General features: G+C 43.2%; 1 protein-coding gene across 6 annotated transcripts in view; it reads left to right on the plus strand.

Annotated features, from left to right (window-relative positions):
• Window positions 1-26,944, plus strand: part of rerea (arginine-glutamic acid dipeptide (RE) repeats a) — a 128,136-nt gene that overhangs the window by 67,212 nt on the left and 33,980 nt on the right. For all 6 annotated transcript variants that reach the window (XM_044037195.1, XM_044037196.1, XM_044037197.1 and 3 more), the window contains 3 exons: window positions 21,487-21,592; window positions 23,086-23,182; window positions 25,055-25,159. In XM_044037195.1, coding sequence (XP_043893130.1) covers window positions 21,487-21,592; window positions 23,086-23,182; window positions 25,055-25,159 — 308 coding nt within the window. The remainder of the gene's footprint in view (window positions 1-21,486; window positions 21,593-23,085; window positions 23,183-25,054; window positions 25,160-26,944) is intronic.

Consider the following 26,944-nt stretch of genomic DNA (forward strand, 5'->3'; position numbering starts at 1 on the left):
GCATTCCCCATGTTCTCCCTCCCTTTTTTGCTAATGGAGTGATTGCAGTCTTTCTCCCTCTGGGAACGAGAGATTGAGGAGGTGCCCAGAACACCAACACACACACACACAGTCTATCTCTTGTTGTTAGTCTTTCTCTCACTCTCACACACACACACACACACACACACACACACACACACACACACACACACACACACACGCAAACAAACATGCATCGTCAGACCTGGATCTTGGTGCTTATGGACATTTAATTAGATGCCATGTGCAATGCAATTATCTAGCCAGGAGTCCAGCTCATATGTTGGGGGACCTAATGAGCTTAGAAGAACGAGGGATTTTCTGTGTCATATATTCAGTATATTGTGTGAACTGTGTTCACTGCCTTCTCATTTTGTTCCCCTCATTTTGGCATCAGTTAAATAATGCAGTATAATGTAATGGCCATCTCAAGGTTGAACTCGCTCTGTTTGCACTGTGCGATGTGTGTAAGCGGATCTGTGATACGCTGTGCATTCACACACGTCCAGTGGATATATTCTGCAGAGGTGTGTTTGTTCAAGCTCCTAACACCGCCAGATAACACATACGTAATGCATGTGTGTGTGTGCATCAATTACCTCTAAAAATACATGTGCTTGGGTGTGTTTATGGTAATAGATGTGTGTCATCTAATTAAAGATGAAACATAAGGTGTATAGATTGGAAAATGGTTAATATTTCTCAGTCCATGTCGATTGCAGGAGTTGTATGTGTGGGTGTGCATGATCCCCCGCATGAGTTTTCTTCCATTTTTCACATAAAACATTACAGTGTGACATAATAGCTTTGAGATCTAAAACCGGCTTTGAATTTTTTGCTAGATTAAGTATTTCTGCACAGCTTTATCTGACTATTTATGTTTAAAATACATGTACATGGGAAATGTATTATTTATGAATTTCCCCAGCTCTGTCCATGTGGGGCTACAAGTACTGTATATTCTAATGCTTGTTTGCATTGGACAGCTATGACAACATAGCCTTTCCAATTGTCATGTAAACAACATGTGTACATCTCCCACACACACACACACAAACACAGTGTTAAATGTATCTCACACAACCGTTTCCTGATGGTCTTAGCTGGTGCTTATCATACAGCGCTGGAAAATACCACCTTTTCATAGCCCATAATTAAAAATGTTTGATAAAGATGCAAATATATGTGCATAAATATGAATGCCTAACACAAGCAGTTATTGGGCTTTGTATGGAGCCTGAGTGTAGCCCTAATGGAATCCAAATTGTTGAGAAACAATGTCATTCGTTGGTGAATCAGTTCTGCAGCTACCTTGTCTGCACATATTCAGATTTATGCAAAAATATATCTCTCATTATACAATTTCGCATCTGGGAGTGGGGTGACTTTCTATCCCTCTGGTTCTTGCCCAGATCTCTCCCTTTATTTCAAGCTGTAGCGCCAAAGTGCCCAGTATGAATCGGGGAGTCCATGAAAACCAGATTGTATTGAACAACTTGTGCATTTCTTTTAACTGGATTGGTGGTGTGCTGATATTCAGATGGCAGAAAGAGGCTGACTAGACAGACATCACTTGTTTCTTGTCAGTACCTAAAAGGCTGGGTTCCCTCTTTTTATCTGCCCATTTCTTCCTCTGTGACCACTCTCCACCCCACCCCCCCTGAACATTTTGAAATGCAATTATGGATCAGTGAGCACTGCCATCAGTCGCACTTCTTGTTAATATTTATCGAGTGGAGCAGCAGCCGCTGCCATCTCTTGAGAGAGGGGCGCTATAGTCATTATGGGCAATTGTGTGTGTGTGTGTGTGTGTGTGTGTGTGTGCGTGCACACCATGTGCTGCTCAGCTCTTTCTTTCATTCCAGGGTCCATTCAGCTGCTGTAAGGGAGCTGGTACATTTCACAGGCATGAACATGTGGAGGTGCAGCCTTTTACAATTGTGTGTGTGTGGCTGTCTTAAGTGTCTGCTTGTCTCAGTGCTCTCTGTGAGGAAGCAGCTTTGACAAGGGCATCTAGGCGTCTATAGACACGGCTGGGCGACTGAGCCTGCTGCAAGCTGTTTGATTGAAGCGTTCTGCCTCTAATGTTCCCCATTGAGTTGCAGCCTTAAAGCAATAGAACCATGGCACAACAGCCACTAAACAGTGAATGGCCATTCAATGCCACTTTCCTCCTAAAGGAAAACAGACCAGAAATGGTTACTGACATTAAATATTATAACTGAGGTGAGCTGGAGCAGGAACACATTTTTTTTTTTTTTTATTTGAACAAATTAATTCTGCTCTGATTACCAGTGTTTATTTGACAAATAGCCCCCTCCCTTTCTTTTCCTCACAGTTGGCTGTGACTAAACCCCGTGAGCAAAGGATTTTTTACTGCTGCTTTGGCAGTATCAGGTGACTTTCCCCATTATGACCATTTTGATTAATGCTCCTCTGTGAGGAACCCCAGCAATCCTGCCTCCCCTCATGTTGCGTCCCACCCACCCACCTCTGTCCCTGCACACTTGACATTTCACTGAGGTGAAGCTATCAGTGCCTTTCTTTGTAATAACATTAGGTCATTAAGCTAAGGTGTTGGGTCATTTGGTGCAGCAGCTGCTTGTTTCTGTCTGCATGACTGACAAGTGCTTCTCTTACTTGAGTGTGTTTGCAAACCCAGTGCATTTCTCAAATCAGATTCGAGACAGGCATGGCATCTCTCAGACTGCTACAGAATTCAGCCTCTCTTTAGGGAGGTAGGTTAGACTGATTGTCCACATGAACGCAGCGATGAATAAATACAGCAATATAAATGACAAGGTTGAGATAACAACGCACTTCACTGACACACTGAGTGGAGGAGGCTGTATTCGGCTATCCTTGTGGGTATTATTCCAAGCCTCTTCTTGGCGCATCGCTTCTACTCTCCCTCTCTCACATTCCCCTCTTTTCATCTTTTTGGACAGATAACACTTTTTTCTCTCACCCTCACTGCCCTCCCTGTGCATTAGCTAAATGCTGCTATGGAAACTAGTTGTTCAGCCAATAGGATCATCTCTTTCTCTGGGATAGAATACAGGAGGGGAGGGAAGTAAAGACGGACTGAAATCAAAATGGGGTTTGTGTGTGTTTTTAGATGGAGAGGGTGCGGCCTCTGGACAGTGGGGGTTGGTCAGACTAAAGCGCCAGGCAAGCGCCCATAGCATTTTCACAAGGCTCTTTAAAAACTCAATCAATAGCCTCCTCTTTGACGCACCACTGTTAAATTATTCAGCAGAGAGGCCCACTCTTTCCTCTTGGAGTTTCGTTAATTGAGTTTACTTTCAACAAGCTTGGCTGCATCTCTCACACAGTTGCAATGCATATTTGTCATATCATTTTTTGTGTGCGTGTCTGTGTAACAATGACATTTGGACCTTGCATATACATATAATCCAAGTCCTAATTCCACCTCTTGTTGCTGAGTTGAAATATTCAGTGGCGTCTTGGGCACTTTTCAGTATTTTTCCTGACACATCACAAGTAAAAAATGTTTCCTCTGATGTCTTCACCAACATCGGAAGCACATTCATTGCACTCCGGCGTGGAGCACTACATTTTTATCTTAAAAGCAGAAGAGCAAACAGACGGTGTTATCTTCTTTGGCACCGACTTTGAAAAGATGGAAAAACAAATAGACAGGAAGATTTGATGCTGTCAAAAATGTACAGACCTCCCCAACCTAGCTGTCATATGTGAAAATAATTATAGGGCCTGTTTAATTACCTGACCAGGTCTTTCTGTTGAAAAGAGTAGACTCCTGCATGGGGGGGCTGCATGCTAAATTAGAGGTTGAAGGCTCCTTTGAAGTAGGGCAATGTTAATAGTGCCTCGGGATCACTGGGACGAGATCACAGCAGATGTCACAGACTTGTGTGTAATATATATTTTAGTAGTTATATGGAGATTTGTTATCATAAGACAATCTCTTGTCATTGTTTGGCCGCACAGTGTTGATCGTAGTAACCAGACACTAAACACCTTTTGCGTGGAGTGGTCAAGCTTTAATTGGATTGGCCTCGGTTCTGAAAATGGTCGGCTAATTTTAACCCGCCTCCTTCTCGCCCTCCCCTGACATTACATTACCACTCTGTGTATCCCCCCTCTCACCTAGCCTAAATGGGTATCTGGCTTGCTTCACCACTGGTTCTCAGCTCTGCTCAGTTTAATTTCCAGCTTGTCCCAATGTGTGACATACCAATAAAAAAAAAGATCGAGAGAACAAGAGAGGGGGGTTAGGATGGAGGAGGTGGGGTTTGAGAGGGTAAAGCTGTGGAAGTGCAGATTTACTGTGGTATCGGGTTCACACGCTTCCACTAGGGCCCTATTTTTTTTTCCACTCTTTCTCTTTTTGTCCATTAAAGAACACATGGTGCAAATTAACTCTTGCTGGTTATGGGACCAAAGGGAGGAAGGGCAAGGACATTGGTCAGAGAGAGGAGCACACACAAGAGGAGTAAATTTCAGGGTTTGTTGTGAGGTATTTGGAATGTCTACATGTCGTGCCTTCGAGGCTGCTGCCTCACACAAACCTTAAAACAACAGCAACATCACCACAGGCTGCCATCTTAAGCAGCTCCCCTGCAGCAGTGATCAACATTCATACATACCCTCTGACATTCTGTACATGTGTTACAACTTGACTCATTGCTAACTTTATCTACTCCCCATCTCTGAGTAGTTGTTGATCTAATGCAACACAACTGGCTCACATGTGCCTGCGCTTTGATCGTGAAAGGGTAATATTGCTCCATTTAAGATTGTGAGTTTGCCATTTCCCCCTAACAGTGGACTGGACTCAGTTAAAATATGTGGACAAGAAAACCCTCTTTTAAACCTAGAAACCATAAAACCAAAAGCCTTCATGTCATCAAGATTTAGACATTGGAGTTCCTCCATAACCGATGAATAAAAGCCTCAAATGGCTCACAACTCCAACTCTTGTGCTCACATGAGGATTTTTAGTAGGTTTTGTAAAAATCTTTTCAACCATGAAATTCGCCATTATCCTCTCAACCCGAGTCACATTTTCTAACACAAACAGTAACAACTATAAACATATCATACGTGGAAAATGAGCAGATGGGTGGGGACAAACAGGTATTCCTGGATTTTAGTTCATGACAAATTTAAACAGGTTTTTCCTTGGACATGGAAGGGTTGTGTGTTTTCCATGTAGTGCGTCACATTTCCGCCCACAGTGGCTGTGACTGCTGTTGTATGTGCTTTGAAGGGTGAGTCTAAATTGTGTTTGCCTGTCTGTCACCGCCAAGGGATCACAAGGACCGAGGGAACCACAGCTGCGAGCGCTTGGCGACGCTTCGCCACTCTTTCACACACACACACACACACACACACACACACACACACACGAGCACATGCATACACATGATTGTGTGGCAGTCTTAGCAAGGACACTCCTATACATAAAGCATTCCCTAGCCACTTACCCTAACCATCACAACTAAATACCTAACTCTAATCCTAACCTAAACCCAATTCTAACCGTAACCATAAAACCAAGTCTTAAACCTTCCTCACGCACTTCTTAGAAACATGGACACACACACACACGCTTCATTTTTTTTAGCACAAAGGTATTTGTGCTTTTTTTTTTACTTCTACTGACACTCAAAACATTGCACACTTAATTATTCTGTAATGTGAAACCCTCAATCCTTTGTTGTGCTTACCAAAAACCATCCAGTGCACACCTCTCTATTCTCTGCCTTCCCTTCTCATTCACCCTTAGTGCAGCACATACCTCAGCCTCATTTTCTCCACAACACTGTCTCCACTGAGATTTCACACTACCACTAGTTGATATTATTCTGGCCTCGATCTTAAACAGTGCACTATGAAGAAGTATAAACACTATCCACAATGGTAGAGACATTTCCTGGCATCAAAGGGCCAGGCTGTGCTATCCCCTCAGTAGCTGTATTCATTTCTGCACCCGTCACGCTCAAACGCTCTTTGTTCTTCTCTTTATAGGAATGTACTTAACAGTTTGGCAGTGTTGTGTTTGTGAACAGAGCTGCCTTTGTTCCAGCAGACAGTTAACACTTGTGTACAGAGCAGAGGGAGGAAAGTCTGTGTATTTCAGCCTACTGTTAAATTAGCCTAAGCAGTGTCTTAATGAAATGAAAAAGAAAGTATTGACCTCCCGTGAGTCCCTTTTTTTTTTAATACAGTTGTCAAACCCTTGTGTCTTTTATCCACTGCTTTCTCCTCTGCCCCTGCACTATTGTAAAACCAAGCTGCTGTTCATGGCCTTGTGTGTTAGGAACTTTATCTGATATGCTGTTTAATTCCTTCTATTACTTGCATTTGAGCTAATTGAAATAATCATAGCACTTTGAATACCTCTTTTTTTTTAATCCAGATGGGACTGGATGTGTGTTTATGGGATGACTAATACATTCAGCTATATAGACTTTCATGGCAGCATCTCAAAAAAGCTAACCTCGGGCTATTGAGCTTAACAGCCCATTTATAGATTGCTGTAATACCCTCCCCATTTGAGGGTGAATAACTCTTTATAGGCACTTGCCATTTGCACTTTTCATATTCAGTCGCATCTCACACCTTACACAGCGCTATTTTTCCTCCGCTTCTCCCTTCTTAGTCTCCTCTACTGTCTGGTCCTTGTGACATTTCTGTGCCTTTAAGGCACTGTGGGATGGGGGCCCAGTTTGGGCTCATTAGCGATGATGTCACAGCACGTAGGTATGGCCGAATCAGTTCACACTCGAGCAAAAGAACACAGTCCCTCTCTTCTTGAGGGACTCTTCTTGTCTTCCCCCTACCTCTCTGTCTCCTACCTTCACCCTCCTCTCCAGGTGAAATGGAATGATTTAATGTGCAGCCCTGTCTAAGTGGGTAATGGAGTTGGCAGATGAGTGCGAAGGGCTCTCTCCATCAGCAAGTAGAGGGGGTGATGGAGGCTGTCTTGGTGTGCTCCATGTATAGACAGTGACCTCTCGTCATCTCTCCCCTGCAGAGCCAGGGTACACATTTACACAAAACACACACCTCATTCCTTTCACTCCTTTAGCTGTAGATCTTTGACAGTACCTGTAGGAGACTGATGGATCTTGCTGTTAACAGATGGCTGACTGTCTCTTGGAATACTTCTTTTTTTTTTTCTTTTTTTTTCTCTTAGCCCAAAACATAATCTCTAAAGATGTGTCGTTGTTTTGAATCGGTGATAATGAGACATAATGTTATTTATTTGTCAAATCACTGCTTTAACCGTTTTGAAACTGCTAATTTAGATTAATTCAATTAGATTAATTGAAGTTCCTTAGTCTATCAGATCACATAGCTAATACAAAGTCACTTTGAGCCTGTCTCTGAGGTTAAATTGCAGTGCAATACAAGTGCAAATTCAAACAGTGAGAGCGACAGAGGGAGAATATCGATTACTACCATTGATCACACTTGCACCGTCCTTGCTATCTTGTTTGGGTTCCTGGCTACCTGGTAACATTTACACACTGTAGAGCTCAATTCTCCACACTTGCATCCAGTCCATTTGAGTATTAAGTGATAAGGTCTGTTAGATATTCTTTAGAGATAAGGTTTAACAGTCGTTCACTTCGGATGGCTCAGAGCTTTTGCTTTAACTCGGAATACAGCAGCAACTGTCCATAATTAGGTGCAAACTGTTTGCTTCCTGCCAAAATGCCATTTAAATGCCAAATGGTAGAGCCTGTGTATAATATGTGGGATCTCTGGCCTTGCTGTAGACTCTCTGCTAGATTATTGCTGCTGCCAGAAAGATGTTACACAGAGATAAGTGTTCGTTCTTGTGGCATTGGCCTACATTGCCCTTGTTAGCTCATCAGCCAGGACTCCCCGTCCACAACCTTTCACACTCTATTGGCTATTGTTAGCAGAGATGCTGTCTCATAACCAGGAGAGGGTTGGTATTTAACTCAATTATGTGCAAGTGTGCACAGATGACTCCTGTTGCTTGCACACATTATCCAAGGCAGTGTGGCTTTAATCCAACCTTTAATTCTCCTCACGCAGCTGATTTTGGATTTGGTCTTTTGTCTTTGTGGCTCCGACACCCACTCTCTGCTGTTCCATGTAACTGCTCCGACTTTAGTAGGCTGGCTGTTAGTCTTAGGATGGTTAGTGAAGCACTGTAGGCCCATATAAGGAGTGCGTGCGTGCGTGTGTGCGTGCATGTGTGTATGCGAGAGAGCTCTGTGAAGGCTCTGCTCAGAATCACTAGGTGTCTCGAGCCCACCTGCCAATCCACACCACCCTGGCAAAAACCATCAGAGCAAAGCCAGCTTAATGCCAGCCTGCTGATGTGCTATTGCTAACATGCTATAAAAAGGATGTTTATTGTTATCATATGTCATATCAAGCGTGCTGTCATTAATTTACTTAAAAAGAAGTAGTGTTTTCTATGGGCTGGTGCAGCAGCCACTGAGTTTTAAAGCTTTTAAGCAAGGCTACTCCTCCCTACATCCCTACTATGGGTTCTAGCATGAGTATTGTGCACTTGCATCACTGTGTGTGAGCAGCTTGTGTAATCACTCCTAGCTGGCGGGCTTAGAGGGAGAGGTGGAATCAATGCAGTGGGGCTATGAAGAGAGGAGAGGGAAAGGAATAGAGGGAGGGAGGAAGCTGATCAATATCAGAGCAGCAGGGTGGGGTAATACCCACTTCATGTAGCACCTCCACAAACAAGGTGGATTGTGGGAGTGAAGCAGGGGGTTAACAGAGGAGAAGAACAGAAGTAAGGGGTAGAGTAGAGGGAGCGGACTACGGTTAAAAAAAAAAAAGAAAAAAAAAGATGCAAATCTCAGTGCCACACGGTAAACAAGAAGCTCTGTGTCACTCACCAGATGAATTGGCACATTTAGCATTCTCCTCTCTCCTTCAGCCATCCCAACACTGCTGGGGATATTTTGCTTGGCAGCTGCTTGCCCATTGGCTCAGGGCTGGTGATGGGGCGTGGCTACACTGTGATAATGTATGGGCTGTCATGGCAATGATATCCAGTGTTTAAGAGAGTCATCAATAACCCCACCCTGTTGTATTCCACAGACTGTTAGTCAATGTCTACTGGATCATCCCATCATCAGCCTATCATATCATTCTACACACACAATCTATTACAAGCGTGGATGACGCTGTTACAAAGAGCCAGCTGTGAGAACATCACCCTCCACCCAAGGACAGGTTGATGTCAGTCATTAAACCACAATGGAGAAAAAAAAGCAGCAAGACGCTGCCAATAAGACAGACTGAACACGGAGTAGCTTTGCACACAAGCTGTAGTATATAAGACTCTCTTTATTCTGCCAGTGCTTTGTCTATTGAGGTTGCGTGCACCATACTCGATCTCACGCTGATGCTGATTGCATGGTATGGTGAACTGTGTCTCCTTTCTGCTTGATTTAACTCCAAAGCCATGACTGGGCTGAGCCAAGCAGGCTTCACATGGCCGTTTAGAGCTGGGAGACAGGATGTGATGGCGGACAACTAAACTGAACACTGTAAACGGACACTTCCTCTGCGGTGGGTAGGAAGTCCCCGCCAAACCATATGGTCACACTGGGATGCACAGATCCTGTGTGTGTGCATTCTTGTTTTTTTCCCTCTGTGTTGGTTTCTAAACGTGTTTGTACATTTATTCCTCTTCGATTCCTGTTAAAGTGTCTTGGCCTCTGAACATGTTGCTTCAACTAATTACACTGAAAGGCCTGTTATTTATTATGCTTTACAGATGGCCTTAAAGGTGTAGGTTGATGAGTCTGTGTGTGTGTTCTGGTATTTGTTACCTCTTTAGGATCTTTTCTGGCTTAAACATCGGCCCTGTCAGGATCATTAGTCATCATGGAGACCAAGACGTGGTCCAAATAAGACAGAGCCTAATTTCTGAGGAGCTGGTTATGGTTGAATTGTGGTTAGGTATTAACTGGTCAGGGATACCTCTTTGTTTAGGCTGTCTAACTGAATGGAAGTCGATGCAGAGTCCTTACAAGGATAGATGCGTGAACCTGCGTGTGTGCGTGTCACCTTTCAGTGAAGTTGGCAGGGGCAAGTTAAGGGTGAATGTGAGGCAGTAGGTGAGTTGTGGAGAAGAAAGAACATTCTCAGACACACCACTGACCTCTGTGTCCTGTTGCTCCTCTCTCTTTTTTTCCCCCCCTCTCACTCACTGTGGGTAAACAGTCATTTCCCTGTTCTCCCTGACAGAGTGAGTCAAAGCGAATGATTCCCCCGTCTACATCAAAATCCTTTGCCTTCCCTACCCAACCCTGGACACTGCAACACAAAGCAAATGCAGTCTGAGCCTGTGTGGGTGTGAGTGTCTTTTCAAAGTATAGCTTTTGATTTACAGGCACACACACAGATAAATGGGAGGAGAAGGCTTTGATGTGCCTGGGTTGCAGAGAGTAGAGACGTTGGTGTGTTGTTCAGCCTCTTTGTCTGGTGTTCTCTCTCGGTGGGTGCTCTGTCTGTGTGTGTGTGAACCATAACCAGTGTGTTTGACATGCTGATCATCATGACTTTAATGTGTTTCCCATGTTCTCTGTCAGCAGTTGTTTACTTTGCTATTTGCTATAAGTATTATAAGTCTTTACAGAAAAATACAACGGATTGCGTTTTTTTAACAGCCATGATATTTTAACAAAATCTCCATGATTACTGAACAAAAGAAAGAAAACTTGAAATGATACAAAAGGTCATTGGGAGCCACTGATTGGTTGCTGGATCTCTGGCAGAAATGGCTCTCTTTCACTTGTCTGTGTGTTCAAGTTGTCTGAGTTAGCAGATGTTTTTGCATATTTAGCTCTCTATCAGTGCAATCAGAACTCATTAATAGCCATTTTAAAACTTAACATATTCTTCTTTTTAACCATTGAATTGTGCTGGGGTGTGTGTGCTTTAAGCTGCCTCACTGAAAGACTTTAGCCTCAAACGTATTTTTCTGACACTGGGTATCTCATTTCGCTCTGAAATGCCGTGGTAACCTTCTGATTTCATCATCCCTTTGATACATTCAGAGCATCCAGTACCAGAGGCAGCAAAGCAGCCCCACAGCACGATAGAACTTCCCTCATTTTTTTACTGTGGTTAGGCTTAAAACCAAAATATTATATTTATGTTACCTACTAAATTTATGGCCACTTGTCATATTGTGTGACCCTGGCCTCTACTGTCACTAATTTCCCGTTGCATATCTGTTTCCTGTGCTCTCTGTTTCTCTAAGCCATCGCCCCTCCCCTCACATATGGCACAAACACAGGTCAACATCTTATTACGCTCTGTGCAATAGTGTGTTATCAGTCTCTCTAACACTGAACATGGGCTGATGTTGACCCCAAGTGTTAGGTTTAGAATATCAGCATCAGTCTGCTTCTCCTGCTGTTACACCTGATAAGTATAGGAGGTTTTAACAAATCATAAATAAAATCATACATTTAAATAAAAGTGCTGTCAACAATCTATTGTACATTTAATGTGTATATATTTTTCTCTGTATGAAAGCATTTATTTGCTGCTGTTCATTGACTTTGGACATATTAGAAAATAGTCTGAACATATAATTAGTTCATTTGCATTTATATCTGAAGATATACTGTAAAACCCAGGGATCCAAATAACTAGGAACAGAATTGTGCACAGTTTTATCTTTCCAACTTCTTTTTGACTGTGCAGAAATTTAAAAACGAGGTTATATTTTAGCAGGTGCCTAAAAAGCCTTCAGAATTTGTTAGATGTACCTATGCAAATCTGTTTGAAATGTATTTTTCCTTTTGACAAATGCAGTTGTATTCACAGCACATTTGTTCAGATAACACATAATAATGTGTTTCTCCCTTTCTTAATCCAGCATTTCATACCTTACTCCACCTGGTATTTTTTTTCACTTTCTAAATATTAATCATCATATACATTTTATTATATTGTTTTGTTGGGTTTTAAAATTCATATTAGCCTAACTAGGATGCAATAACAAATACCCAGTTGACAGTGTGCGATAAGTCCATAGGCAAACCATTGATGTTTTTGCTGAACTGCAATATGTGAAATCTCTTAATTGGTGTTTTAATTGCTTTTGGGAATAAATAAAAATGTCATCCAATAATTTGATCAAGTCATCCTTTTCTGCCAATTTAAAAAGGCCTTTGAAATTCGATTCCAGATATGTTTCATCCCATGTAATTACTGAGTTAAGGAAGCGGAGCAGACGGTGCTGTTCCACCATGAATTAAACCTCATTTCCAGGTTTTCTCATTTCAAATAGACTGAAATGGGCCTCACTGACACTCACCAAAAGCCCATCTGTAATTGAGTTACAATATGGTGGCTGTTATTGCCAGTGCAGACTGAGAGTCATGCAGTACAGCTTCTTCGAGTATTGGGTTGGGCCAGCCTTGTTATTGCAGCTGTGTTGTCTACAATACATCTCTTGTTGCAGCACAGCAGGAGGCTGCTTAGAGCTTCTTGCCAGTGTGTGTGTGTGTATATGTGTGTGCGCCTGCGTGTGTATGTGTGTGCACACTCGCACATGTTTTACAATTACATTCTTCCGCAGCACTGAGACTACAGTGACTGTGAGTATCGTTTCCATTTTGTGAGCTTTAACTGTATTTGGTGAGAGGTCTGTAACATCTTAAAGTCATTTGCTAACACATACTCGCCTGTTATCCTGCTACATTTGCATCCACTCTGATATATCATGACACACACGGGTTGGTAATTTGCATGCGATTATTTGCATATTGTACAAAGCAAGCTTGCCTGACAGACCACCCACTGCTCAGCGAGTGTGGCATCTGGCTTATACACAGCTTACATGATGTATTGCTGATAGGGCCAGTGTCATCACCAGAGACTGAAAAGCAGGCAAGGTCACCTTCAGACACAAGATAAGAGGGGGAAGAGACGCATGGAGATGGATATCTTCAGAAGCAGTGACCAGATAAAACAGTACTATCAAAACTGGTTTAGCTCTTCAAGGCTGTTTGCTGGTTTCACATGCAGCATAAAGATATTTTTCTGCATGCTTGAGCTCTCGTTCTCTGCTCATATTTGCCTCAATCTCTCGCTGTGCATCCCACTCCTCTCTCCTTGGTGTGTGTGTTCTTCGGAAGTGCTGTTGGTCTGTGTGTGTGTTGGAAGCTTCATAAATATTCCTCTCGCCTGTGAGCTGACCACACACACACACACACCCGCACAAAGTCACACTGCCTATAGACACTCCTCTGATGGCCTGACAGCTGCTCTTGAATAGAAAAGACCTAAGCATTCATGAACACACACTTACACGTTATTCTAAATCACCGCTTTCAAAGCACATAACCCATCACTCTTTTTGAAGTGGCACACATCCCTGCACAGCCACCTCTCTGACTCCCCTGTGAGTTGATATAATTCACAGGCGCACACACCACCCTGCTCCGGGTCAAATCTTTTTTGCTTTTCACATTTATTGCAACTGCATTAACCTTCACTGTAGCCTGAAATTGAATGTACATATACTGTATATGTGTGAAGACGGTAGAGAAATTAGCATTGGCAAACCTTCTCATTTCCTGTCTTCCATTACAGTGCTCAATCAGCCCTTCTCTGCCTTACCCTGCTCTGTGGGCTGCCACACGCGCATGCACACACACACACACAGGGTCTGGATTAGCTGGCTGGGCAGACATCCAATATGACAAGTACACTCACACACATAGAGAGAGAGAGAGAGAGATAGTGAGAGATAAAGAGCTTGATATTCATGTCCTTTGTGCACACCCGTCTCTTTTCAAGCAGTTCCCCCTCTATTCTTCCACAGCAGTAGTTCAGTCAGTTTTAGTAAGATGTCTTATTAGCTCACCAGGCTGTGCTAACAAGGCAAAGCTAACATAATGGATCAAAGACAAACATGCTCCCAAACAAAACACCAGACCGTTTAAACACAGACACAAAGTGCACAACCCAAAGGAAGCCCTTGGCATCCAAAAGAGCATTCCTCTGTCTTTGTGTTTTTGTGTCTAACTCTGAATTCTGACTCATTGTTATTAGGTTGACTGTAGACCAAACGCTGCTCTAAGAAAACATCTTGGGCTTCACACAGACACACACATATGGTGTTGTTGTTCTTGGTGTTTTTATGGCAGTTGGCATCCACACTGCTGCATTTCTGCTTGTTGTTCCCACTCTGCTGCGTCTTCTCTGCCTTTTAAATGACTAGGTTTGACGATCATCACACTCTAGCAAACACACACAAACCGTAGCCAGATATCAAAGCAAGGTGGCTTTGAAGGTGCTAAATGAATGACTATAGTCAGAAATTACAGTCTTTTCTGGCAGGTTTTTAATTGTATGTCTGTCTGAGAGCGAAAGCTTGGAAAATATAGTCACTATTATCATCTGAGCACCCAGATATGAGCTCCACTAACTGCCTCCATCTGTCCTCAAGCAGCCCGTGTTTGAAGTCTTACTTGGATCTGCATGTTGGTCCGTACCTGCTTGTGCTGCAAGCAGTGACTGACATTGACTTGTTGACTCAAGGTGGATGGTAAATCACCAGCCAAGCATGTTTTTAACAGCCAAAATCATAACTTCCCTTTTTGTGTGTCACACTTGTTTAATATTTATTTGAAATGATGTCTCATGTTGAAATCAAACTTAAGAGAGGCCAAAGCAAAATCATTTAATATATTGATCAGAGGCTAATACATTAATTAAATTCAAATACAGAATGCAAACAGAAGAAGTTTTGGTCTGAATCGGGTTTTTTTTTCAGTTCTACCATTTGCTGTAAAACAAACCCCAGGGACCAGTGTAGAGGCTCTGATTGATCCCAGGACACAGACATGCAGGCAGTGTAACACGTTTTGTTCATTGTCACAAATGTTCTCCCGTTTCATTGTTTTATTGTCTATGACAAACTTGTTGTTTTTGTCAATGGCATCCAGACGACACACAACTCATCACCACAACTTCTACATTATAGTTTAGCCCGTGTCCTGCAATTCCTTTATTTCCAAGCCTCCCATTTCTCACAGGAGACGGGAGTTTCTTTCCGCAGTGGCTTCATTTTACTCTTCCTCTTGTGGGTATTTATAATTTTTAAACATTGCCTTGCTCCCTGTAAATGTTGCCACATCACTGTTAATTTAAAGTTAACCTATTAACCTGACGATAGCTAGCAGTGTACTGGCAGCAAGCGGTAGTTAACGTTTTTTTGTTGATTTGGTCAGATGATTGTTAGATCGCTGTGTATGTGTTTGTGTGTGCGCTTGTCACCCACAGTTTTACATTACATGACTGCTTTAGCACAAACATTTGCCTGCCAGTGCACTGGACACACTCTACACTAGAGATTTACTCATCTATCTGAAAATAGATAGAATAGTGTGTTGAATTCACACTCTGGCTGTAAAGAGTTCTGATTGTGCTCTCACTAAATAAAGAAAGAAATGAGTGTGTGTGTGTTTGTGTGTAGCCTAAATCCTTGAACACACGTTGTCAGATCCCTGGTGTCCCTTGGCTGTGTTGCGCCGCTAATGATCATCATTATACTACAGATCTTTATAGGTAGTCCTAAAACACATTCTCTATTCTTTTATCCTCTGTCCGTATGACTTTCATAGTCCCACTGTCTGAACGATCTCTTAACTCCTGTTAAATTACATGAGGAAAAGCAATCCCTTGCAGAATAAGTGGACAGAGCCTGGCTGTTTTATGAAGTGAGCAGCTCAGGCTGGTGTTCTCTGTCCTCCCCTCCCCTCTCTGTCTGCAACGAGGGCAATGTGGTCAACATCATGCCTGTGTCTTATTATTTCTGCCATTCATTTAATGTTTGCCACTGAGACCCATTTGTAACAGAGGAGATATGAAGCAAAGACTGTTGCATTTATAATTGTTTGTTATTAGCATGGAGTGAGGCAGGGTTAGAGTCATGTGTGGTGCTCGTGACTCTTGAGTGTTTTATAGTGTGCCAGTGGTTGACTGTATGATCCAGCAGTAATGGCCCTCAGCCCTCGGTTTTTAGCCTGTATCATCTGAGCTCATGCGACACAGCCCTTCTTCATTTTCTTTCCCCTCTCCATCTCTACCACCATCACTCCTTCTATTTCCTAGATGACAAGCAGAGCCTGTTAACATGCTCTGATGTGTCGGTGTATGTCGACAAATTGTACAGTGACTCGCATCTGTCATAAAGTGATTTATGCACACCTGCTTGATTTGTTGAAAAGGAGGTTTAAATTTAAGGTAGATATGAGCTGTCAAGTTCAAAGTCTCTCTCGCTCATACACACATACACATACACATACACAAACACACAACAAAAAAAAGCCTACTTTGAAATGGCAAATGCTCATCCAATCAAACACGCAGCCGATTGACAGATGGGTCTTGTGCGTTCAAAGTAGAGGTCATCAATTTAATATCCAAACAGGTCAAGCCAAAGAGAGAGACACCACTGTGTAGGCATGGTGCAAAGGTCCTGCTAGCACCGCCACCACAGCTGGGGCTCACCTCACCACCTCCCTCCCTTCCCCCATTCCTCTCCCTGCATTCCACACTCTACATTTGTTCTTGTTGCCAGGCGAGAAAGCAGACTGCACAGTTCCTCCTCTCAAATATTTTAATCTGCATTGTTTGGGGTTATTATATGTGCATAACAGAATGTAGCTTGAGGGGCAAGTTATCCTTGCTTGCACCAAATAGCTCAAGTTCTCACCGAGAAGCCATTAAGGAAAGGAGGATTGCAGAGTGGAAACCTGCTGCTGCCTCTGACAACGTGATTTAGAGGTGTCTCCTCTTACCTCTGACACAGAGTCCCAGCCTGCTCTGCTCTACTGCAGGCTGCGAGAAGAATAGTGGTGCTTATCCTGAAAGCCTGTTATTTGTGTGTGTGTGTGTGTGTGTGTGAGTGTGTGTGTGCGTGCGTGCGTGCGTGCGTGACAGAGCGTGCTCATTCGCTTGTGTGTGTGTTTGCTCAGCATGCTGGCATTTCTTTGTAACAACCTCCTTTGTCAGTCACTGAGATGTCAAAGATTGCGTGAGCACAGCAGATTCTTGTACCTCACCAGTGTATGTTCACACACACTAAATGTGTGTGCACGTGTGCATGTGTGTGTGTTCTGTTGTCCAGATGGAAGTGCTTATTGAGGGCTGGCGGATCCCTCTGTCTCAGAGAGAGTGCAAGAAAATAAGAAAGAGGGAAAATGAGGAAAGGAAAAAGCAAAGTGGAAAAGCCTTCCAATCAGATCCATCTTCCTTAGTGTGTGTGTGTCTGTGTGTGTTTATGTAAGTGTATGTGTGATCGTCCCAGCCAGCTCTTCCTGCCTGCCTCCCTTCTCTAATCTTATCATGTCGGAGCAGCAGATTAGTCCTCCCAGATCCCATCTCTGCCTCCAAATGCCACAATCAGCCTTTTGTTCTTTGCTTGCTTGCTCTCCTCTGGTGGCGGGCAAGGTGAATACTCCCACAATCCCCCCTCCATGCCATTTTGAGCCTCTCTCTGTCAATGTCACACAGTGACCAGCCCCTGATATGCCATACCTGAGCCTCCCCTGGCCCTGAGGTGTTGGCTAACTAAGCTGTTAGCTCTACATCCTGCTAGCCTAGCTGATCTGCCTGACATTCCTGGCTAACACTGAGCTGCTGTTGCTGTTGCTGCTCTGTTTGACCTCCCCCTCTTCCCTCCCTCTCACCATCTCCTTTGTCTGTGTGTTTGGGATCTGTCTTTCCTTCCTTACTTCTGGCTGCATCAATCTGAAGGAAGTCATAGATCCTGGCTGCTGATGTCACCAGTTGTGTGTGTGTGTGTGTGGGGTCACTAACAGAGTTAGCAGAGGAAGAAGAGAGTGTTTGAAAAGTAGAGAAAATAAACAGAGGTTTCCTGTTAACGAGGTGCACTGGGGTTGTCGTGTTTGAGTGAGAGCGTCTGGTTTTGTTTAAAGCACAGCTCTGGTGCTACAGTGCAGGGGGAGAAAGAGGAACAGGGCATCAGGTTTGAGGGTTACAGGTTGTAACAACGTACTCTTAGTTTTGTCACATGTCGGCTTTGCTGCAAAGTAATGAGCATATTGTAAAGGCCACTGTGAACAGATGTGGGAGAACTTAACGGCTTGCTGTTGCTGCTGTGCAGTCAAAATATCAACAAATTGACAGGAATAGTTGTTACTTTTGGCACACATCAAAATCACAAATACAAATCACTGGATTCACCTGATAGCCTTTTACCAATTTCTTTACAAAAACAGCAGCTTTGAATAAGAACTGGTTTCTTTTCAAATGTAAAGCTTTTCCTTGTAAAAAAAAAAAAAAAAAGGAAAGTCTGCCCTCTGTGTTTCCCCCTTACCCTCTAAGCTTTGTAGTGGTATGGTCATACACGAGGCCCCAGCTCTAGAGTTGACTGCACACATGAAGTCTCACAAAGAAAATTGCACAGCCATTATGGATTCAAGGGGCCAGCCACCTTTAGCTAGTCAGAGGGTGAAATAACTCTCTCACACAATGCCTCATTTGTGCCTGAATGCTTTTAGAAAAGCATTGATTTGTTCTGAAAGTCATTCTAAAGGAAATATTCCTCTTATAACCCTTGAAATATTTTCCGCCATATCCCCTTTTAAAGATCCCCCTATAATCATAGCCCTGTGTGATGAGTGTGCCTAAGAATGCCACAGGCCAGGCTGAGCCACTGGAGGGAGGGGCGGTACCATTATGTTCGGCCCCAAACCATGACTCTCAGATTTATATCTCCTCTGTGAATAAAGGGGGGAGCCTTGACCCTGGGGGTTTCAGCAAAGCAGGAGGAGGATAGTTGTAATTTTAAGTCAGAGGAAATGAGAAGGTCTTCCTCCTCCTCCCTTAATCCAACAGCTTTCTCTCTTTCCTCATTTCTCCTCTCATATGTCCTTTGCTCTGCTCCCTTGCTCTGTTTTTTTTTTCCGTCTTCTCCTGTTTCATTTCTTTCTCTCAGTAGTGGGTTAGTAAGTCTTTTGGCCTTTCCACAGTGAGTAGCATTCCCAGGGTTTAGGGCCCAGGAGGAGGGAGTGCAGGGCCATGTTTAGCCTCTGGCAGGACAGACAAAGATGGCTGACATTGTGCGGGGCTGTACAGGCAGCATGGAATGTCTCTAATCAATTCAGCTCTGTGGTTCCCTGTTATATAGTCTCTCTCTGTCATTTTCTATGGCAGGCTTAGCAAAACCCCAGACAATACAACTCGTCGTTTTTGTGGCAAGTCTGAGCTGTCTGTCATCCCCCTTCATTTTCTCCTTGTGTTATCTACTCATTTTTCCACCCCGCGTGTTTATAGAATTGTGATAATTGAAACCTATGCTTCACTCCCACTACGTGCTCCATATGTTGCACTCTGTCTTTCTCTCCATCTCCCTCCCTCCCTCCTTTTTTTTTTGCCTGAGAGGGCTTAACGCCGCTGTGAGCTTCTAAACAGCAATCTGCTCTGGAGAGCAGCAGCTACTCTGTAGTGACAAGGTTACTGATTATAGCTGAAGTAACACTCTCTCTCCGCTTTGGTTCATTTGCTAGGTTTTAAAATAATCCTCGCTTGTGAATAAGGTGCAAAACCTGTATGTGCGTCTTTCTTCCTGCCTCTGTTTTTTCTGTTAGTATCAGGTTGTTCCAGATTATTTTTGCACAGGCAGAAAATGAAATGTTTAAGAAGCACACCAGCAGCGCTTACGGCTGCCCTAAAATATTAATTATGTAGAAGCACCGCATAACAACTTATATTGCCTGTTAGTGTAGAAGGCAGCAATTTCTATACAGTGGATAGACAAGAGGTTGGGATGGGTGGGTTAACTGCAGGGAGGGGGCGGGACATGACGTCATTGCACACATTTCTTCACACACACACACTATGTCTACGTGCTCAGGGGTCTGTGTCTCAGTCCATCAGTATGGCTCTTCGCTGAATCACAAGCAGTATGTGTGTGTGATTGTGTGATTGTGTTGTGTGCACACTCACACAACCATTTAGAGCAGTATATGCAGCTGACTGACTGCCAGCCAGCTGCTGTGTAACATGTCCAGCCTCACTTACTCACGCACTCGTTCCTTCTTCCTGCTCACGGTTTGTGATCGGGAGGAAAGAAAATGGTGGTGGAGTGGAGGGCTGGGCTGGGAAAGGTGGAGTAGAGGTAGAGAAAGGGGGAGGGGGAAGAGAGGGGGTGAAAAAGAAGGAAGGAATGGAGAGAATGGGAAAAACAGAGGTGGACTTGAGGGTTTAGGCAGATGATGATTTGCTTGGCTGCGTGTGCTCACTCTCCTCCCCAGTGACATAACAGAACAATGTACTGTAAAGACTTTCAATATCTTTACCATGACCTCATGTTCCTGCACACACACACACACTTAAACAGATACAGTTATGAGTCTTGAAAGTGCAGATGTTAAACCATCTTAGATTACCATAGATTTTTTTTTCCCCTTCTTTAATTTTTTCCATATGCCTATTTCTTCTGTACTCACTGTGATGGTGCAGGTGTCTCACTCGGTTAGTTCAATGCATTGCAGTGCAGCCGAGTCCTTAATAAAGATGATTGGGGGCCAATAGGACTGTGTCGCAGCACAGCACTCCTTCTAATGTTCTTTTCAAACCGCTGTGACGGTCAGTTGGGCTTATGTGAAGGCACAATAAATATTTTACAACATGAAATGAAAACAGTATTTTGCCCTTTTCATCTCTCACCTCAGTGTTGGCCCCAGTTTCTACCATTTTCTTCACACCCACCCCCACCGCACACTTTTCTTTTCTCAATTCTCTCTCCTGTAGTCTTTCATTGACTGGTCTCAGTGAAGCTCTCTTCTCACCTCAGTGGTGCCACTTGCTGGCCGTTTCGAGAGTTACAGGCCTTTGCTGACTTGCACATTATTGAATAGCCAGTAGGTGGCAGCACTTAGGGATCATTATGTGCCAAGTATGGCATACAATCTCTGTACCTTTCCATCAGCAAACTAACACACATGTATATATATACACACACACACACACACATATGTGTGTATATATATATATATATATATATATATATATATATATATATATATATATATATATATATATATATATATATATACGTGTGTGTGTGTGTGTGTGTGTGAAATTAATTGCTTATTTGAGTAGTGCCATTAAGTGAAAATAAACCCAGATTGGGAATAGATAATGTCTAACATTCTAACAGTTATTCTTACCCTTGGTTATTCGCCCTCCATACTTCCTCCAGCAATTTTCATCCCACTGTTTACTTCATTAAGGCTCCAAATGCTTTTGGCGTCAGCGAGTGTGAGTCATAAACAGTGTGTCTGCACAGCGTCACAGCTTGCTGTGAGACAAATTTGTGACATTGTAATCACATAAAATCATTTCGCTGTATCCGTGTGTCAGTTTGTTGTCTTTGTCACCTACTTATCTGCTCTCTGTACCTCTGTGTTGCAGAGTAAACGGGACCATCTGCTGATGAATGTGAAATGGTACTACCGCCAGTCAGAGGTTCCAGACTCCGTCTACCAGCACTTGGTGCAGGATCGGAACAATGAGAACGGTGAGACTGCCTTGTGTACACGTGCCCACTATGTACACATTTATTATATCCATATATATATATATATACATATATGTATTTATGCAGTATACACTTGCATACAAAGTAAATACTCTTGCACTTGCTTTCTCTGTAATACAACACGCCAGTTTCCCTTCTACACACACGCGCACACCTGCCTCTGCACTCCAGGTTGTAAAAAGATAAAAGAATCAATTGCATTTCAAACAGAAACCAGAGGACAGTGTCCCAGACAGCTGAGCCAATCCTGAGGCTCCGTGCTGTTCCCTGGGTAACGCTCCTTCAGGCCAGACAGCAGTGCTGTCAAGTGTTAATACCCTACAGTGTCATGAGGCCCTTGAGCACACACACACACTCATCAGAATCACTGCCAGTGGACTCATCACACATACGCAGTCACTATTTCAGCAAAGGAGTATCAAATCCTGATGGCAAAAAGGAAGCTAAACATTGATAAGAATAAGCAGTGTTGTTAATATGTTCTCACTCCTTTAAATTGTACAACAGAAATGTAGCTCTAGCTCTTTTACGTGGCTTTTGTGACTGTAAGCATGTATTGTTCTCACTGTCAAGGTTTTTTTTTTTAATATTCAGATACTTGAAGCTTGTTTTATAATGTTTTTTTTTATTTTCTAAAGGCACAGGCTCTTGAGTCTATTTCTGTTAAGAATGCTTTTATTTCAGCACAGTTTTGAGGAAAAAGCGGCAGTGTTTACACATCCTCACAACACACACACAAGCCTGTTAGCAGCTGGCTGTTCTCATTAACTAACGTGCCCCTAAAGGTTGAGCTTTTCTCAGTTTGCCACAGTGAATACAGTAATCTCTAAATATATTCTGAATACAAACAGCCTTGAAACCAGAGAGCAAATGCTTATGCAGTCACAGTGACAACTTAAGAGGATATTTCTCTCTATTTCCTTCTCACAATAATTCCAGTATCTCTTGTGTCAGAGGGAAGACTTAAATTCAGGTGTCATTGAAGATATCAACCAAAACACCACGGATGCTGCTCCCTTTAGATGCTGTTTCAGGGCAACTTGACGCTATTTGCAGTCCTTCCTCTCAGCAGGAACTTGGGATTATTAGAATTGATGTCACAAGGCCACAGCACAGTGGCCACGGCATGCAACAATTTGGGTCGTTTGTCAACGACAAGTCCAGGCTCATTCTTGGCGCAGCTGATGTGTCTTAACCCCACAAGGGTCATTTCACCAGAGAGCTGAACATTATGTTCTCTCCTTAGGGAACTGGCCTGTATTGGCTTTATTGAATTATGTGGCATAATATTGTTACTTTGGGTGTACGCAGGACTGTACTCATAATTTTATTAGTGACTTCAAATAGCCAAGCTACTTAATCTCTGTTCCCCCTTTGACTTTGTGACTTTGCTGTTGTTTAGCATAATATATATGTATATAAATGTGTGTGTGTGTGTGTTTTCAGTGTACCTATGTTTTCCTTCCTTACAGACTCTGGCCGGGAGCTGGTTATCACAGACCCAGTGGTCAGGAGTCGAGAACTCTTCATCTCTGACTATGTGGACACTTATCATGCTGCTGCTCTCAGGTAAGCGATCATATACACACTTACTGTATACCTGCGTGCACACATTCACACACTCAAACTAGCAGCAATACCAGTTCATATTTCATCATAGTTTCTGTGGTAGGCATAGAAGCTGCACATTCAACAAACACAGCATTCAGTGTGATAAAGAATTTAGTGCCCTCGTAACATCAGTCAGCTTTTATTTATTGGCTTTTATTTGTTTCTATTGCTGTTGTATTTTGAGTTCAATTCGTAAACCGAAACAGCAAAACACTGTTCTGTTCCGTTATAAAATAGTTTATGTAACTCATGTGGCGCCATGTACTATAATGTAGGATACATGCAGACATGTTGGACATGAATTATACTCATCTGTATGCATTATTGGAATACAATATGCACTTGGTATGATTAGGTTGTAATTCTTTTTTATGACAACAATATTTTACTGTCATAAATTTAGCAATGTTATACCCAACAGTCCACCTGTCACACAAATTCTGTTGTAATAGTCTTAAGCATACGAGCAAACTCCATCTGTGTTTTGATGAACGCACCACAATGAAACACAGTGTTATAACTCTTTAATATAGTGCATTATATTTATCCTGATGAACTGGGTTTTTTTTCCTGAATACAGAGATGAAGTAGTAAAATACTTTATAACCCCTGTGTTACTCAAGGCTCTACATAAACTGTCTTGTGTTGTTTTTATAGTAATTTACTTTGTAGTTCTAGTAAATTACAGGTATAAAAATTGTACAAATGCAGTCATAAAAACGTCATGCAGTATACATGTCAGCACACACAAAATGTCAATGTTGTGTGTTGTAATAACTGTACAGGCTCTTAAACAATAGTTTTCAATGTGTCTTTGTTGTATATGTGTATACAGTATAATATATTAAGTGCTTTCAGGCAGTGCTGTGAGAATAAAGCACATGTGTAAAGATGCAAAGCAATCTTGAATCGCATGCCTCACACAACCTTACACTTAAGAAATGTCCCTGTATCAACAGCCCATACACACACCTGTCAGCACATGAGTCCTTATAGAGGAAAACTGTTAGCACCTGCTCATTTGCTCCATACATTTGTCAGAAGGACAGCACCGGGCGGTGATTATTTAGTTGCACTGAATTCATATATTCTGTGTCCCTGCCTGTGGCTCTTCATGCATGCCTGGCTGAACGTCCTCCCCTCCTCTCTCCCACTCTCCTCTCTGTCTTTTACCAAAACCATCTGTGAGCAGCACAGCGGCGTGCAGTCAAAGCCGTGTCTTACAGAAACCGCTGATTTCAGGGCAAATTAACTGGGACTTCTCATACACAGACCAGCCTTTGATTTGACTTATTCTCCAGGCTTGAGATAAACGGGAGGGAATTCCAGCAGGATGCTGTAATGCTGTAAGCTTTGTGAAGACGGCCCTACGTACCACACATTAATCTTTTCAGGGGGAGGAAGATACTGTTTCTCTCAGCTCCATATGCCTAAGATGTATGATATTTTAAAATGAGCCAGACTCCAGTTTGCTGGAAACAGGAAATAGCACTAAGAATCGGGCAAGCCTCTGCCCTTTCAGCCTCACTCAGGGGGGGGTTAATACCTGTCCAGATCTCTCTGATGTCTGTCTCCCACACACACTCCTAAGCTACAGTAGTAGAGACAGATCTGACATGTTCAGCTGGTGTTCACGGGTTGACTAGCTCGAATCTGATGTCTCACAGCAAAAGTCAGCAGGCACTGACAGGAACCAGATACCTGCCGCTGTATTTGTCACCTTCAGTTAATGAACATCTCCAGAGCTTCTAATTAAATGATCCACATCTCCTGGTTTGGTATCACATAGCTGCTTTTGTTGTCTAATTAAGTCTGTCTTTTCTGTTACAGGGGGAAATGCAACATTTCCCATTTCTCCGACATTTTTGCTGCCAGGGAGTTCAAAGCCCGGATTGACTCCTTTTTCTATATCCTCGGATATAACCCAGAGACCAGGTGAGGAGCTTTTTATGCTGTCTATTCCACTGTTATAGTGCCTTTACTAATCCTCCCACATGTTAGAAACCCTGGGTCAACTCTTACAAAATTATTTTCATTATCAGTTATTACATTACATGTCATTTAGCAGACGCTTTTATCCAAAGCGACTTACAAAAGTGCATTTAAACATTTGGGTACAAATAAGAGCTAGAAGTAAGTAAGAGCTTCAAGTAGAACAAACTATGAAGTGCTAGTCATAAGTGCAATATATATATATATTTTTTTTTTATTTTTTTTTTGTCGTCTTAGTCGAGGTAGAGTCGGAACAAATGTGTTTTTAGTCGGCGTCGGAAGATGTGGAGGCTTTCAGCTGTCCGGATGTCGATGGGGAGATCGTTCCACCATTTGGGAGCTAGGACAGTGAACAGTCTCGAGTTCTGCGAGTGCCTCTGTGATCCTCTCAGTGAGGGAGCAGCAAGCCGGTTTGTCGATGCAGAGCGGAGTGGGCGGGCTGGGGTGTAGGTTTTGATCATGTCCTGGATGTAGGCTGGACCGGATCCGTTTGTAGCATGGAACGCAAGCACTAGAGTCTTGAAGCGGATGCGAGCAGCTACAGGAAGCCAGTGAAGGGAGCGGAGGAGCGGTGTAGTGTGGGAGAATTTTGGTAAATTGAAGACCAGTCGAGCTGCCGCATTCTGGATGAGTTGCAGAGGTCGTATAGCGCATGCAGGAAGACCAGCCAGGAGGGAGTTGCAGTAATCCAAGCGTGAGATGACAAGAGCCTGGACCAGAACCTGTGCCGCCTTCTGGGTTAGGAGAGGCCGAATCCTTCGGATGTTGTGCAACATGTATCTGCAAGATCTAGCTGTTGCAGCAATGTTGGCAGTGAGGGAGAGATGGTCGTCAAGTGTCACACCCAGGTTCCTTGCGGTGTGAGAAGGAGTTACCACAGAGTTGTCGAGGGTGATGGTTAGATCTGTGGTGGGAGAGCCCTTTCCTGGGAGAAAAAGAAATTCAGTCTTGTCGAGATTGAGTTTCAGGTGATGGTCAGACATCCACTGAGAGATGTCAGTCAGACAAGCGGTGATCCGTTCTGCTACCTGTGTGTCGGAGCTGGGAAAAGAGAGAATGAGTTGGGTGTCATCGGCGTAGCTGTGATAGGAAAAACCATGAGAGCGAATAACCGAACCAAGAGAGTTGGTGTATAGAGAGAAGAGGAGAGGGCCCAAGACAGAACCCTGAGGGACCCCAGTAGCTAGAGGACAGGGTTCCGACACGGATCCTCTCCAGGTTACTCTGTATGTTCGGTTTTGAAGATAGGACGAGAGAAGGGTAAGTGCAGAGCCTGAGACACCTAGTTCTTGAAGGGAGGAAGTAAGGATCTGGTGGTTAACTGTGTCAAACGCTGCAGAAAGGTCCAGGAGGATGAGCACAGAGGAGAGAGAGGCAGCCCTGGCAGTGTGGAGTTGCTCAGTGACAGCAAGAAGTGCAGTTTCGGTCGAGTGACCTGCTTTAAAACCAGACTGAAGAGGATCAAGAAGGTTGTTCCGGTGAAGGTAGGAGGAGAGTTGATTAAAGATAGCGCGCTCCAGAGTTTTGGAGAGAAAAGGAAGAAGAGAGACAGGTCTGTAGTTATTTACTTCAGACGGGTCAAGGGTGGGTTTTTTAAGGAGGGGGGTCACTCTGGCCTCTTTAAGAGAGTCCGGAAAGCAACCAGATGACAGAGATGTGTTAATGAGGTGGGTGAGGAAAGGAAGAAGATCAGAAGCAATTGACTGAAGAAGGTGAGAGGGGATAGGG

Source organism: Solea senegalensis, linkage group LG11 (genome assembly GCF_019176455.1).
Source record: "Solea senegalensis isolate Sse05_10M linkage group LG11, IFAPA_SoseM_1, whole genome shotgun sequence".
Lineage (NCBI taxonomy): Eukaryota > Metazoa > Chordata > Actinopteri > Pleuronectiformes > Soleidae > Solea > Solea senegalensis.